The following is a 17,712-nucleotide window of genomic DNA, read 5'->3' as shown; positions in this document are numbered from 1 at the left end:
TTAGAGGACAAGAACATTTTGAGTATGAATCTAGGTTCACTAAAAAGAAAGCTACGTGGTGCTCTGCTTCAGCGATGCTGCTGCTCTGTTGAAGATTTCATGAACAATGAACTGAATATTTGAGCAGAATGTAATTTACAAATTGTCTTGTTATTTGAATGTGTAAAGGTATCTTTCCACAAAATATTTGCATTAATGTTTAAATACAGCTCCATCGTATTAACTATAGCTTTATAATGGTGAAATTGCATTAATTATATTTTGACATATCTACTGTACCCAATCAAATGATTAGCACATGTATGTTATGAGATGAATAAATCACAATTCACAGTTCTGCCAGAGGCAGTTAAAATAGTAATCCCAAGTCAGAGTTTCTCTAAACAGATTTCTCTCCATTTCAGTTATCTTCTCACTGGTTTCAGAAGTTGAGGAGATAACAGTGAAGGTGGCTGCTAGAGACTGAACTGAATGGATGATTGCTAACATTTTTGTTAATTGTGTTTTGACATTTCTCCTGTACTCTAATCAAATGATTAGCATATGTATGTTATGAGATGAATAAATCACAATTCACAGTTCTGCCAGAGGCAATTAAGATAGTAAGGCTGAGTTGAAGTTTCTGCTACTAGATGTCTCTGCATTTCAGTTGTCTTCACAATGGTCTCAGAAGTTGACTGAGCCAATTGTGAAGGTGGCCCCTAGAGACTGAACTGAATGGAAGGTTGGTAACATGTTGTTGCCTGGAAGAAAAGCAGCTGTGGATGTCCTGAAGGAGAGGGTATAGTCCACTGCATATGCATGGCACCTAGTGGATGATTCTGTCATCAGTGCCCTCCAACTTGGAGAAATTTGGGGTAATGACTGATTTCATGTTCACCAGAGGCACTTCTTGTGCTAAACGTGTTTCCCAAGATGACATTTGGTCACATTGTTGGGGGCCTAATTTAATCAGGATAAAATGATAAGAGAGATATTCCATGAACTCATCAAATTCATCCTCTCCGATGAGAAGTCATTCCAAGATCAACACATCTTTGCTGAGAAGTTCCCTCTTATTTATGAAATATGGATTAAGTTTGTGGAAAACTGTCTCCACTTTTACCACTCTGGTGAAAATATTGCAGTTGATGGGCAGTTACTACCCAGCAAAGCAAGGAGCAAGGAGCCCAGTTGATGCCAAACCAATGTGAAAACTTTGGACTCAGTTTCCAGATGGCTGTAGACATGGCATCAAAGCACATTTGCTGCAACACTTTTGCATACCTTGGTGAGGAGGATAACTGACCAAACAACCAAACATTGTGAGGGTATGCCATTCTTCACCTCATGGAGCCATTTCTAAATAAAAGACAGAATTAACTAAACAAACACACTTTTTTGGTTTCACAAATTTTATTATGGTTACTGCACAACCTAGGTTTCAGGCTATAAGCCAGTTTTCAAGTACATTATGATTCCAAAAATGATAAGCAAAGATAAACATGATGATAAGGCAAAGATAAACCTCTCAACTTCTTAATGTATTGATCCTTGACTTAATGTAAAATTGCTTCAATGACCATTTTTTTTTGACAAATTACGTATGGAATTACAAAATTTATCAGTTGCACTAACATGACTAAACTTACCTAAGAATAAAGTTATGCATCAGGCTGTAACCTTTTTATCTACTGATGGACTGAGGCCCAAAGCTTCACTTCTATCTAGGAGTTGTGATATCATCTCAAAGAGGTGAGTAATTGAATTGGGTTTGCTCATTTAATAATATGAGTGGGAATATACACTTTTTTTTAATTTCTAGAATTTCTAACTGGCTGAGTTTTTCCCCCTTTTCCTCTGTGTGTAAGACTTGTAAATCTGTTATGTATTTATGGTTTTTGTTAAGGCAATTTTTTGCAAAGGCTGAATGAGGCTTATTCAGGCTCCAGCTTCTATGATATTCCTTAAGCCTGGTGCAGATTGACCTCCCAGTCTGTCCTATGTAGCAAGACTGACACTCTTGGCATATTTTATAAATGCCACTTTTTGTGATGGCTGGTTGTTGGTCTTTTGCATTGAACAAGCAACTATATATTTGCTGAGGGTCATGGGAAAACACAGAGAAACTCTTTCCCTTCAAATTGTTACTTAACCTGTTTGACATTTTCTCTGTAAAAGGTAATCTGCAGCATTTCTTTTCCAGTTTGTCTGTGTTGTTTGTTGGGGATAGTAGAGACCTGGTTCACTTCTTCATCTTCTTACTTAGAATTTTGTAAATGATGTTGGGGTCAAATTTATTATTTGTGGCTATTGTTTTTATTATATTAATTTCCTGTTGAAAGTCTTCTTGGAACGTGGGGATAGAAAGGAGATGGTTGATCATGTGGTAGAGGGAATGAATGTGTCAGTGAAGAAGTATTTGCAATATATACAATTTCCATTCTTTTGGACATGTCCAAACGAACAGACACCAATTTGATCCAGCAGTCATTACGAATTAAGATGCAAACGAATTATAGACTTTGGTTGTGAGTAGGCATTGGATGAAAGCAATGGAGAAAGTTTAAAATTTGTGCTAGACCAGGATTTGAACCCAGAGCTCCTGCTTACTAGACAGTTGGTCTTACCACTAAGCTATCTGGACACAGTGGACATTGCAACTGCACAGACTACCCAAAATATACATGGTGTCTGTTCTTTTGGATATGTCTGAAAAAACAGACACTTGTTTGATCCAGCAGCCATTATGAATTATGACACAAAAGAATTAAAGATTTCGGCTGCGAGTGGGCATTGAATGAAGTTGAAAATTTGTGCTGAATCGGGTGTGAACCTAGGTCTCCTGTTAACTAGGCACTTGCTCTCTCCACTAAACCAACCGAACGCAGTGGACATTGCAACTGCATGGACTACTCTAGCATGCCTACCATGAGATCCAGATTCTCAGTTATCCACACACTTCTAATACAGTGCCCCTTGCCCATTATCCTCATTACTCACGGCATTTTGTTGATTCCCGAAAATGTACTTTGGTGTGTGTGTTCTTTTGGACTAATGATAACTTCTGACTTTGGTTTGGTCATCTTTAGTTGTGTTGTGGTGCTAGTGATTATAGTGTGTGTTGGCTTTTGATGTATGCTCTACATGCTGAGGTTTTAAATTTTCATGCACAGCACTCTCTTGGATTTATGTCTTGAAAATTACAGGGTATGCATCTGTGGAAATATCAAAGGCTGTCAAAAAGTCACTCAACTGCAATTCCTCACTCAGCTGCATTTCCACAAGTTGTTTGTGTGTTTAAGGATGCTATTATTTCTGCAGTTCTAGTGTTAAACCCTAATCTTTCTGCATTCCAGGTATCATTGTTGAGAAAACCATAAGGCAGTTGGCACTAATTGTCACTACCGTCATAGGGGTTCTGTTCTTAAATCATGGAGTACATCTATGATCATCCCACTATTTAAAAGACAAAGTTCCCATAATACCAGAAACTATTATCCTATCAGTATTCTCTTGTGTTGTATAAAATATTCTTTTGAATCCTCTTGAACCATATTAGTTTGAGCAGTGATTCAGTCCAGCCTGTTGGAAGACTGTTCCACAGTGGCTTTAGAACACTAGACCATCTTTTAGTCTTCTGTGAGAGCATCAGTAACATTAATGAATACTAGTTGCCTCTCTGTGAAGCTTTTGTCTATGTTAAAGAGTCATTCAAGTCAGTCACACAGTGATCATGCAAACCTTCCTGGAACAGTGGTGTACCGTAGGTCTCTAGAAGAGCGTAGTGTTCCAAAGGATTGGAAAAGGGCACAGGTCATCCCCGTTTTCAAGAAGGGACGTCGAACAGATGTGCATAACTATAGACCTATATCTCTAACGTCGATCAGTTGTAGAATTTTGGAACACGTATTATGTTCGAGTATAATGACTTTTCTGGAGACTAGAAATCTACTCTGTAGGAATCAGCATGGGTTTAAAAAAAGACGGTCATGTGAAACCCAGCTCGCGCTATTCGTCCACGAGACTCAGAGGGCCATAGACACGGGTTCACAGGTAGATGCCGTGTTTCTTGACTTCCGCAAGGCGTTCGATACAGTTCCCCACAGTCATTTAATGAACAAAGTAAGAGCATTTGGACTATCAGACCAATTGTGTGATTGGATTGAAGAGTTCCTAGATAACAGAACGCAGCATGTCATTCTCAATGGAGAGAAGTCTTCCGAAGTAAGAGTGATTTCAGGTGTGCCGCAGGGGAGTGTCATAGGACTGTTGCAATTCACAATATACATAAATGACCTTGTGGATGACATTGGAAGTTCACTGAGGCTTTTTGCAGATGATGCTGTGGTGTATCGAGAGGTTGTAACAATGGAAAATTGTACTGAAATGCAGGAGGATCTGCAACAAATTGACACATGGTGCAGGGAATGGCAATTCAATCTCAATGTAGACAAGTGTAATGTGCTGTGAATACATAGAAAGGTAGATCCCTTATCATTTAGCTACAAAATAGCAGGTCAGCAACTGGAAGCAGTTAATTCCATAAATTATCTGGGAGTATGCATTAGGAGTGATTTAAAATGGAATGATCATATAAAGTTGATCGTCAGTAAAGCAAATGCCAGACTGAGATTCATTGGAAGAATCCTAAGGAAATGCAATCCAAAAACAAAGGAAGTAGGTTACAGTACGCTTGTTCGCCCACTGCTTGAATACTGCTCAGCAGTGTGGGATCCGTACCAGATAGGGTTGATAGAAGAGATAGAGAAGATCCAACGGAGAGCAGCGCGCTTCGTTACAGGATCATTTAGTAATTGCGAAAGCGTTGTGGAGATTATAGATAAACTCCAGTGGAAGACTCTGCAGGAGAGACGCTCAGTAGCTCGGTACGGGCTTTTGTTAAAGTTTCGAGAACATACCTTCACCAAAGAGTCAAGCAGTATATTGCTCCCTCCTACGTATATCTCGCGAAGAGACCATGAGGATAAAATCAGAGAGATTAGGGCCCACACAGAAGCATACCGACAATCCTTCTCTCCACAAACAATACGAGACTGGAATAGAAGGGAGAACCGATAGAGGTACTCAGGGTACCCTCCACCACACACCGTCAGGTGGCTTGCGGAGTATGGATGTAGATGTAGATGTAGAACCTACTTATATACAAGTGTTTACACCCACCCCACATACTCAAACTTTAGAACTATTGGAGAACAGACCAACGATTTTCCAATAGAAAGGAGTGCTAAACAACGTGATTCCATTCCATGTAAGCTATTCCCATCTGTCTCGGAAAGCGCGATGTCAAAAACAAATTGTGGAAATAACGGATTACAAATTAATGGGAAAAGGCATAAGAACTTGATATTCACAGGTGACAGTGTACTATTTGGCTAAAAATACCCTTTAATTACACATTTCTGAAACTAAAATTATGTCAACAAATGGATCAAAGCAGAAAATATATGTATTCAGAACTGGCCTCTCAACAATGTCAGTGAACATATCTATTTGGACCTGCTCATAAATATGAAGGATGATGTAAGACCTTGTCTCATATCTGAATATCTGCCATCCTAGTTTGAAGTTTCTTCATGTTAAAGATGCAAGTAAAAATGAAGAAAGTAGTCCACAATTACAGTGTCTGCAAGTGCTGACCTGTGGCTCCAAGTCCTGGAAACTGAATATATCCAACAAAGGCAAGTACAGAAGACCCAAAAAAATATGGTATATTCTAGGTTGATCTTCACAAAAATATAAATAAGTAAAAATGTTAGCATAACATGTGACCTGATCCGAAGATTAATGACATTCTGGAAAGGCAGCTTCGTCAAAATGGCAGTGGACTGGCTATATTGCCAGAAGCAAGGATGAGGGATGCACAATCCTGACATTACAGAGGAGTCCAAGGAACAGAAGAAGATGTAGGGGAAGGTCACCAGACCAACTGGATGCCCAGAAAATCTCTAGGCTCAATTGGCAGAGATCAGCCCAAGATTGCACTAGCTGCAGATGAGTGCTGAAAATGTGCTTCAGTGCATGATTTGAAAAGGCCTTGTCATTTCAAAACAGAGATGGTTGATGGTAATGATTACTCTTGGGGTGTTATACAACTGAAACACATTTTACTGTATGCCAGATAGCTTTCTATTGGTCATATTTTGGACAGTTATCATATGCAAGACCATTCAAGAGCCATGAGACGACAAACAAGACATTTCATTTATCACTACATTGCAAATTATACTTCAGACATAAGTTTGTCTTGAAACTTCAAAACCTATTACAGCAAACTATACCATAAAAACAGAAGAGAGACTGACACTGCCTGTCTTGTTTGAAGTTTCCAGGGTTACACATATACTTTCTTATTAAATAAGATTCATGATAAACAGTATTAAAAAATGGACAGCTGCAGGCTGTGGTGGTCTCTGTGTTGATTTCTCCAAGACAGGACTAAGGTAAGGTGACACAATTGTTAGCACACTGGACCCACATTTGGGGGCAGGATGGTGGTTCAAATTCCCATTTGCCATCTAGATTCAGATTTTTCATGGTTTTTCTAAATTGCCTCAGGCAACTACTGGGATGGTTCTTTTGAAAAGAACACAAGTGGTTTTCTTCCCCACCATTCCCCAGTCCAAATCTGAGTTTGATCTGTAATGACCTTGTCAATGATGGGTGATCAGCTCTTAATCTTCCTTACGCTGAGGTGACAAAAGTCATAAGATACCTCCTGATATCGTGTTGGACCTCCTTTTGCCCAGTGTAGTGCAGCAACTCAATGTGTCATGGACTCAACAATTCATTGGAAGTCCTCTGCAGAAGTATTGAGCCATGCTGCCTCTATAGCCATCCATAATTGCAAAAATGTTGCTAGTGCAGGGTTTTGTGCACAAACGGACCTCTCAATTATGCCCCATAAATGTTTGATGGGATTCATGTTGGGTGCTCTGGGTGGCCAAATAATTCACTTGAATTGACCAGGATGTTCTTCAAATCAGTTGCAAACAATTGTGGCCTGGTGACATGGCAGATTATCATCCGTAAAAATCATGTCATTGTTTGGGAACATAAAGTCCATGAATGGCTGAAAATGGTCTCCAGTATCCAAAAGTAATGATTTCCAGTCAGTGATTCATTCAGTTGGACCAAAGGGCCCAGTCTATTCCACATAAACACAGCCTGCACCATTATGGAGCCATCTCCAGCTTTCACACAGTGCCTTGTTGACAGCTTGGGTCCATGGCTTTGTGGGGTCTGCATCACACTCAAACCCTACCATCAGCTCTTACCAATTGAAATTGAGACTCACCTGACCAGGCCACAGTTTTCCAGTCATCTAGGGTCCAACCAATATGGTTACGAGCCCAGGAAAGGCACTGTAGGCAATGTTGTGCTGTTAACAAAGGCACTTTCATGGTCATCTTCTGCCATGGCCCATGAGGCCAAATTTCATTGCATTGTCCAAACAAACATTCGTCATACATCCCACATTGATTTCTGTGGTTATTTCTGCAGTGTTGCTTGTCTGGTAGTGTTAACAACCCTATGCAAACACTGCTGCTCTCAGTCATTAGGTAAAAGCTGTTGGTCACGGCATTGTCCTTGGTGAGAAGTAATGCCTGAAATTTGGTATTCACGGCACACTCTTGCCTCTGTGGATCTCAGCATATTGAATTCCCTAATGATTTCCAAAATAAAATGTCCCATGCGTCTAGTCCCAACTACCATTATGTGTTCCAATTCTGTTAATTCTCATTGCGCGGTCATAATCTTGTCGGAAACCTTTCCACGTGTATCACTTGAATACAAATGACAGCTCCATCAATGCACTGCCCTTTTATACCCTGTGTATGCAATACTACTGCTATCTGTATATGTTCATATCACTCACCCATGATTTTTGTTACATCATTGTACTTCCACTTATAACTGTGAACTTGTTTGCTGTTACAAACAGAATTAAAGTATATCTGTGTTTATATGTATGTGTGTCATTGTAATGAACATTGAGATTTATTCAAAATGGAAACCTGTACAAGAAGCATTGAATTGAATAGAGAACATGTGTTACCTTACAAACTGTATTTATAGCATAATATCAGTTGTAATGTTTGAATTTTTGTTTTAGACTGAGTTATTCAACTTTGCTTGTGATGTGTCTTTTATGACAGTGGATCTGTAATTACACTGGTAACTTATTCTGACATTCTCTCTTGCAGGGGACATACCTCCACCAAGGGATCTGGTTGAGCAGATGTACTGCTCTGAACAGATTCACATCCCACCAACCTTTCCTTATATTCTGCGTCAGTACTGCAAGGCAGCTATCCGCACACAGCCATATGATCTGCTCAAATGGTCAACTGCTTATTTCCGTGCAATGGCAGATGGAGAAATACCACCTGTTAAACACCGACTTGAGTACCCACCCACTGATGTGCCCTCAGGGCTGACACCTGGGTATCTGAGGGTAATACTGAGGCAGGTATGTTTGTTCTACCACACTTGTCATAACACCACAATTCTTGTTACAGATTTGATACACAGTAGTCTGGAAGACATTTGCAGATACATTATAAGAACTAAAAACTAAACTCTGCCCAAACAGTCCATGAAGGCCCAACAGTACCAATCAGCCACCATGTCGTCCACAGCCCACAGGTGCTCTGGATTCAGATTTGGAGGGGCATGTCATCAGCACACCGCACTCCTGGCCATATGTCAGTTTACAAGACCGGAGCTGCTGCTTCTCAATAAAGTAGCTCCTGAGTTTGCCTCAAGAGGGCTCAATGCCTCTCGCTTGCCAACAGTGCTCAGCAGACCAAATGGTCACCCATCCAAGGGCTATCCCATTCCAACAGTGCTTAACTTTAGTGATCGAATGGGAACCGGTGGTACCACTGCGGCAAGGCCATTGACTTCATTATAAAAACCAGGCTCTTAAAATTAATTACATGCAGATGGTGTAGAATGGGTAGTAGCAGCTATCAGTCAAGAGACAAAAAAGAAATCACAATACTCTTTAGAATGTAATGTTGTGAGATGGTTACATAATCGAAATCAGGTAGGCTGCAGAAGCATGCTGGAAATTATAAAGAGAAGACTCATTCATTCAGGGTCTTTCATAATAAGAGAAATAATCAAGGGACAGAGAGAGGTACCAACAAATACAGTAAATGAAACACATCTGAGCAATTAATGGAGCATTAGAAACGCAGTCAGGTAGGAAATAGATAGACTAAATGGCTTTTTGGAGGCAGATATTGAAATATAAGTGGCTTTGACATTTCATAATAAGATGTCTGTTGTTCAAAGTCTTTCTGTCTGGCATTTTCAGCTAAATCCCCAATTATAAATTTTAGGTGAAGTTTAATTTTATCCATTCATTGCAAACTTCAGGTTGACCTGGTGTTTTGCTGTTTAAAAAAAATTGAAGATCAGTTATATACTGTTATTTCACTCTGAACTTTCCATTGTCAGACATTTCACAGACCAACATAGCAATACAACATTGTAGAGTGATGTGACATTTTGTTAATTATGATTTCTATGAACTCCCTAAGAAGCGAATGCCATTCTTCCTGCAAACAGCTCTCAGGCAACCATGTTGTTGAGAGAAAGGCTGTGAGAGGAGTGTGCCTCCCAATACATGCTCTGCAGGATTCAGGACAAGAGATGAGCCACTCAGTGAGTTCAATTTTTTGCTATTGGAAATATTTGTATTCATGATGAGCCTGTGTAGTCAAGCATTTTCACCTTGTATGAAAAAATCATCACCTTTGGTAACAGGGTGGGGACATGTGTAAGAATAAAGGAAGTCATTTCTGTAGACCTGAACACTCACAGTTTCACACTGGTGACTTAGAGGTCTGTGTATCCACCAAAGGATGTACAATTGTTAGGAATTGAATTAGAGATGGCTATGTATTGAAGAAGAAGAAGAAGACATTTTTGTGGCGGGAGAGAGAGAGAGAGAGAGAGAGGGGGGGGGGGGTCCTGGTCAGAGCATTGTGAATGGAATTTTGTCAGACACACATATATTTGTGGCTACAGTATTAGTGGCTGACACGTTGAGACACTCCATCTCTGGGGTCATACAGGGACAGAGCATTTCACTCATCACCATGTCAAGGATACGAGGTGTGTTCAGAAAGTAAGGTGACTATATTTTTATGAAAAAATATTTATTTATTCATCAGTATTCATGTTGTCCCCTTCAATGTAATCCCCCTCAGATACAATACACTTGTGCCAACGCTTCTTCCAATCCTTGAAGCACTTCTCATAAGCACTTTTTGGTACTGCCTTGAGTACTTCCAGCAATGTAGTTTTTATTTCCTCAATGGTTGAAAATCTTCATCCTTTCATAGGTCTCTTCAGTTTTGGAAACAGGAAAAAGTTGCAGTGCCAAATCCAATGAATATGTTGGTTGATGCATCATTCTCATGTTGTTTTTGGCCAAAAAATCTCTCACAAGCAACAATGAATGAGCAGGTGCTTTGCCATGATGCAAAAGCCATGGATTGGTTTTCTACAATTCCAGACATTTTTTGCATATTGCTTCTTGCAAACGGTGCATAACATTAAGGTAATACTCTTTATTGATCATACGACCTCGAGACAAAAATTCATGATGCACTACATCAGGGTAATTGAAAAAAACAGTGAACAAAAATTTGATATTTGATCAAACTTGGGTGTGCTTTTTTCAGTCTCGGCTCTTTGGGATGCTTCCATTGCGACGATCGGGCTTTGGTTTCAACATCATAACCATAAACCCATGTTTTGTCACCAGTTATGACCCTTTTGAACAAATCAGGATCATCATTGATGTCATTCAAGAGCTCCGGAGTGATGCTCATGTGTCGATTCTTCTAATCAAAATTGAGAAGTTTTGGAACAAACTTCGCTGACACACATCTCATGCCCAAAACATCTGAAAAAATTGCATGACATGAGCTGACCAATGAGCCAACATTCTCAGCAACTTCTCTTATGGTAATTTGACGATTTTTCAAAATAATTTTCTTCACAGCTTCAGAGTTATCATCTGTTGTTGATGTGCTGTGGCGTCCAGAGCGAGGTTCGTCATTGGCATCTTCTTGGCCATCTTGGAAAAGCTTGTACCACTTGTAAACATTTTTTTTACTTAGAGCAGACTCATTGTGTGCCACTGTCAACATTTCAAGTGTTTTAGAGCTCATGATTTCATTTTTCATACAAAATTTGATGCGAATTCTGTGCCCCATTTTTTTATAATAATCAAAAATCACTGAGCACATTAAAACACGCCTAATCTTTCTATCTGCCAAACACAAACAAAGTATGCTGTACACTTGAAACTGTGAACATATGTTCATGACATATGTACCAACATAACAAAAAAAAAAGATCGATAATCAAATGTACGTTGCCTGCACAATTTGAAAAGTCACCTTACTTTTTTAACAGACCTTGTATACCATGAGTATCTCGATTTGGGGAAAACTGCTGTTTCATGTATCACAGATATAAGCTTGGGAACACAAATACTATTATCAGATGCTTGAGGCATTAAAAATATCACCTGAGCTCATAAGTCACAGTATCAGACTGACACAGATCAATTGCAGGGTAAGAGTACACTGAAAACCACATAAGACAATGCATCCCACTTGTCAACATGACACCTTTCAGGCAATTGCTGAGGGTATTCTCAAGGAGGACGTTTATGTGGGATTTCATATGGCCACTTATATATTTTCCACTATTTCTCACCAGCAAACAATATAGGAAATTACTGTCCAATAATGTGCATCCATTTCTTTGCTGTCAACAGCTTGTATGTGACCAGTGCCTTCAGCCAGACAATACACCCTCCTATCAAACCCAAATTGTACCAGAATGGTCTAAGAAGCTCTCTGCAGACATGAGTGTGCTTATGTGGCACCACAGGTCACATGACTGCAAACCAGTTGATAACAAAAGCGACACTATCAAGGGATATTTCAGGCCTTGTATCTAGCTACTGAAAAGTAATCAAGAAGCTTTCAACCAGCACTGTGATTTCAACCTCATTGGGTGCACACTACCATCACTGGGGTGTGCTATCCTGTACAAAAGTCTAATCATAAATTGACATTGGTCATCATCATCCAAAATTCTGGATGCCAAACTTGTGGTCAGAAAATGTTGCTACAACCTTTTTTGAGTCATTAGTTTACTGACCGATTTGCTGCCACATTTTTTCTTCCCAGTGCCAGTCTCTTCACCTTAGAGTAGTACTTACACCCAACACCCTCAATTATTTCAAACAATAAAAAATCCAGGATGGAATGTAACAGTATTATGAATTATTAATGTAACAGTGTTATGAAAAGGATAGTTGCTACTTGCAATATAGCAGAGATACTGAGTTGCAGATAGGAATAATAAAAAGACTGTCACAAAATGAGCTCTTGACCAACAAGATTCACACACACACACACACACACACACACACACAAACACAAATGCAATATGCCTATAATAGAGGGAAACATTCCACGTAGAAAAAATATATCTAAAAACAAAGATGATGTGACTTACCAAATGAAAGTGCTGGCAGGTCGACAGACACACAAACAAACACAAACATACACACAAAATTCAAGCTTTCGCAACAAACTGTTGCCTCATCAGGAAAGAGGGAAGGAGAGGGAAAGACGAAAGGATGTGGGTTTTAAGGGAGAGGGTAAGGAGTCATTCCAATCCCGGGAGCTGAAAGACTTACCTTAGGGGGAAAAAAGGACGGGTATACAGTCGCGCGCACACACACACACACACACACACACATATACAGACACAAGCAGACATGTGTGTGTGTGTGTGTGTGTGTGTGTGTGTGTGTAGTGTTTTTCAACAAAGGTTTTGTTGGCCAAAAATTCATTTTGTGTCTGTCTTTTTGTTGTGCCTACCTGCAACGTAGCATCTCTGCTGTATGGTGAGAGCAACTATGCTTTTCATAATATCCTCAATTATTTCTTATATACATTTCAATGTTTGTCTTCCACTAAAAATTTTGCCCTCTATGCTCAATGTCTTAACATATTTCTAACCCTTCTTTTAGGTGATGTTTTTCTCGTATTCCATATTTTGACAATTTTGTAGACAACTTCCTCACTTTTTAACACGTTTTTATAAGATCGCTCTCTTGTCTATCTGTCTGTTTAGTACAGACTCTGCAGTTGATTTTAAGCTAACTTCCTCATGAGCTTGAGAATTCAAATTTTAAACATAGCTCAGAACGGGATGATGTTACAATATTAACTCACTTTTATGCCAGTCTGTTTGTAGTGGTGTGGATGGGGATAAAAAAGTTAGGTAACACCTGACATCTCGGCTGCGCTGCAGGATCAGCATGTTGTGCGTGTAGTATCAGAATGCGTTACAGGTGGTATGCGAGTGGATGGGCATAGCTGAGCAGAGAGAGAGGGAGGGAGAAGGTGCATGGGTGAAACCATGGGTACAAAGCTAGTACATATAAATAATTATTTAAATAAAAAATATAATCTCATCAAAATGTTTAAAATCCATTGAGAAATTACACACACACACACACACACACACACACACATACACACACACACACACACACACACACACACACGAGCCTAAACAGTAGAAAATTGTTATTTGAATATCAATATATTTTTAATATAACAATTTTTGAATTGGACAAAAAAGTGTCATAATATTTCTTGTAGTGCTGTAAAGATTCCTAATGCCTCATTGGTAATCCTGAAAATTAGTGCTTACAAATTTTAATAAGTAAATGTGAATATTACCAGACTATCAGTTTAATATGTCATGGTTGCAAAATACTAACCCAAATTGCTTACAGAAAAATGGAAAAACTGGAAGAAGCCGGCCTCAGGGAAGATCAGTTTTGATCCTGGAGAAATGTAGGAACATGCAAGGCAATACTGACTGTACCAGTAGATTTAGAGAAAGCTTTTGACAATGTGAACAGGAGTACTCTCTGAAATTCTGAAGGTAGCAGGGATAAAATACAGGTAGTGAAAGGCTATCTGCAATTTGTACAGAAACCATATGGCAGTTCTGAGAGTTGAGAGGCATGAAAGGGAAGCAGTGGTTGAGAAAGGAGTGAGGCAGAGTTGCAACCTATCCTTGATGTTATTCAATCTATATATTGAGCAAGCAGTAAAGGAAACAAAAGAAAAATTTGAAGTAAGAGTTAGAGTCCATGAAGAAGATATAAAAAGTTTGAGGTTTTCTGATGACATGGTAATTGTCAGACAGCAAAGGACTTGGAAGAGTAGTTGAATGGAATAGACAGTGTCTTGAAAGGGGGATATAAGATTAACATCAACAAAATCAAAACAAGGATAAAGGAATGTTGTTGAATTAAATTCTAAGGGAATTAAATTAGGAAATGAGACACTTAAAGTGGTAAATGGGCTTTGCTACTTGGACAGTAAAATAACTGATGGTGGCCAAAGTAGAGAGGATATAAAATGTAGACTGACAATGGCAAGAAAAGCATTTCTGAAGAAGAGAAATTTACTAACATCATATATAGATTTAAGTCTCACGGAGTCTTTTCTGAAAGTATTTGTATGAAGTGCAGCCATGTATGGAAGTGGAAACAGTTTAGATAACAAGAGAATAGAAATGAGTGTGGTCTCGGCAGCCAGAGACTGCAGTCATGTGTGTGTGAGATGCATTTGCATGAGTGTGAGTGTGTATGTTCTATCTCCACTGAAGGCCTTGTTGGCCCTAAGATCATTTTCTGACTGTCTTTTGTTGTGCGTATCTGCAACTCAGGGTCTCCACTATCTAGTGAGTAGCAATTATCTTTTTCGTAGTATTCTTACATTCCATTCTGGATTTACCATAAGAGAATAGAAAATATGAAATGTGGTACAACAGAAGAATGCTGAAGATTAGATGGGTAGATCACGTAACTAACGACGGCGTGCTGAATAGAATTGTGGAGAAAAGAAATTTGTGGCACAACCTGACCAGAAGATGGGATCAATTGATAGAACATATTCTTAGACAATAAGGGATCACCAATTTAGTACTGGAGGGAAGTGTGGGGATAAAAATTGTAGAGGGAGACAGAGAGATGAATACTGTAAGCAGATTCTGAAGGACGTAGGTTGCAGCAGTTATTCGAGGATGAAGAGAGTTGCATGGGATAGAGCAGCATGGAGAGCTCCATCAAACCAGTCTTTGAACTGAAGAACACAACAGCAACATGACAATACTTTTAAGATTTATAACAAAAAGCATGGGGTGTATGCAATAGATAATAGTTAGGAAGTGAACTATTCATGCATCAGTTATGTATTGCATGCGCCCAACATTTTTCATAATAAATGTTATAAAAATTGTCATAGCTATTAAAAATTCACAAGCACAACTTTTCACAACTATCTGAATCAGTTTAGGAATCTGTATGGTGTGAGGAGAAATTATTGTATACTTTTTAGTCTAATTTCAAAATGTCTAATATTAAAAATTTATTTATTTAAATAATTATTATTATGTTTTTAGTCTGTTTTGAGCATCCTTCCATAACAACACATCTCAAAAGCATCATTTCTTTTCTAGTCTTCCCCCAGTGCATCATTAATGTACATACAATGATATGCTCCAGGTGTATAGACTCAGAAATTTCTTTCTCAAATAATGGCCTATGTTTGATACCACAAGTTTTATTTATTGAGGAATGCTCTCTTTGCCTATTTCTTATACTCACTTTGTTTCATATGCTACTAGGTAGGAGAATTCTTTCATTTCATCTTCTACCTGGTCTCCAATTTTAATGTTAAATTTGTCATTGACCTTATTTCTATCATTCCTCAATGCTTTTTTCTTTCAGTGGTTCTCAATTCAGTCTGTAATCTGTGTCCAGCAAACTGTTCATTCCAACAACAGGTACAGTAATTCTGCCTCACTTTCACAGAGGGTGGCACTCTCATCAGTAAATCTAACAGTGGAAACTACAGGTTGGCATATCAACAATATTAGTAAAAGAGTGGATTGCTACTGTCCATAAAGCTGACCCATTGAATTGCAGAAAGGCACAACAAAAAGACTGGAACATATTATAGCTTTTGGCCAAAGCCTTTTTCAGCAAAGATAACACATACTTTGACACAAGCAAGCACACCTCATGCACACATGACAGCTACCAACAGTAGCTCCAACCGGACTGAAAACGGAGCTGCCAGTGGTAACAGTGGTGTGTGCATGAGGCAAGTGTGCTTGCATGAAAATGTATGTGTTTTCTTTGCTGAAGAAAGCTTTGGTCAAAAGCTATAATGTGTAACTGTCTTTTGGTTGTACCTTTCTGCAACTCAGTGGGTTACCACAATGGTGAGTAGCAATCTATCCTCTTCCTAAAATTTTATAATCAATGTCCTTTCATCCTGAATTTTAAGACTACATCTGGTTTTCTTTGATTTCCTTCATTACTTCTTTGATAAACAGGTTTAACAGTAGAGAAGAAAGACTGCATCTCGGCCTTAAGCATGTTGTAGTCAGAGGACCCAAAGAAATTCTGGTCTTATGTAAAAGATGTTAGTAGTACCAAAGTTAGAGTCCAAAAACTCATGGATGATACAGGAACTGAAACTGAGCATAGCAAAGCAAAAGGAAATGTGCTGAACTCTGTGTTAAATTTTCCTTTACAAGGAGTACTACCTCACTTTAATTTTTGCACCACTGCAAAGATAAGTACTGTCAGCAATGTTGAGAAACAGCTGGAAATGTTCAATCTGAACAAGGTCACAGTGCCTGGTCCCTATCAAGTTCTATACAGACTGCATGTAACAGAAACTTCCTAATAGAGTAAAGCTGATTGCCGAACCGGGACTCGAAGCGTAAACCTTGCCCTCCACAGGTATTGCTCTTTCCAACTGAGGTATCCACTCAAGCATACAACCCACCCTCACAGCTTCTCCTAGTGCCTCTCTCCTCTTTTCCAAACTTCAGTCCGTACACCACGTCCTGTAAGTCTTCCTCAGTTTTACAGAGGATAGAAGTGTCAATCATTAAAATCTTTGCCCACAAATAGCAAAGTTCCAGGTGCAAACCCTGCTCCATTACACAGTTTTAATCTTTTGTGAAGTTTCAAAACAGAGTACTCTCTGCTACAGAGTAAAAGTTTCATTCTGTCAACCTGTATGTAACAATTTGTGGGGATATGAAATGGAATGATCACATGGTCACAGTTGTCAGTGAAACAGGTTGCAGATTATGGTTAATTGATAGGATACTGGGAAAACATTGCTGAAGTGTCTCCATAGATTGATTTTCTAAAGGATAATGTGACAGCAGCTATTTTGTTTATGGGCAGCAACATTAATTCCAAAAGCTGTGTGTATTAGTATTATATAATTGGTACCAGTTTCGTTGATACAGTCTGCCATCCTCAGACCTCTACAAAAATACCGCAAACATATTATCTCATTATTTGCTAACTGAATTATACTGAACCAATTTAAATTGTATATATGCCTGTTTCTATCACAGTATTAAAACTGTAAAAGACAGTAGCTCTAAATAGTGCTCCACTGCAACTATATGTGTAATAGCTGCTAAAAATCAAATAGCCGACACAAGCTGTATAACTCAGTAAGCACACTACATACATACAAATGAGTAGGTGTTGTCGTTGTTGTTGTTGTGGTCTTCAGTCCAGAGACTGGGTTGATGCAGCTCTCCATGCTACTC

The 17,712-nt window shown here is 38.9% G+C and overlaps 1 protein-coding gene across 2 annotated transcripts in view; it reads left to right on the top strand.

The window, feature by feature from the left end:
- LOC126203373 (uncharacterized) overlaps window positions 1–17,712 on the top strand; it is a 100,828-nt gene that overhangs the window by 19,048 nt on the left and 64,068 nt on the right. The window contains exon 2 of one of the 2 annotated variants that reach the window (XM_049937669.1): window positions 8,208–8,473. The exons of the other annotated variant lie outside the window; for it this stretch is intronic. Within the exon in view, the coding sequence (XP_049793626.1) occupies window positions 8,208–8,473 (266 nt within the window). The remainder of the gene's footprint in view (window positions 1–8,207; window positions 8,474–17,712) is intronic. 2 annotated transcript variants of the gene reach the window in all.

This window comes from Schistocerca nitens, chromosome 9 (genome assembly GCF_023898315.1).
Source record: "Schistocerca nitens isolate TAMUIC-IGC-003100 chromosome 9, iqSchNite1.1, whole genome shotgun sequence".
In the NCBI taxonomy this organism is placed as follows: Eukaryota; Metazoa; Arthropoda; class Insecta; order Orthoptera; family Acrididae; genus Schistocerca; species Schistocerca nitens.
The sequence above is the reverse complement of the archived record's forward strand: the minus strand, read 5'-3'. Positions and strand labels throughout refer to the sequence as shown.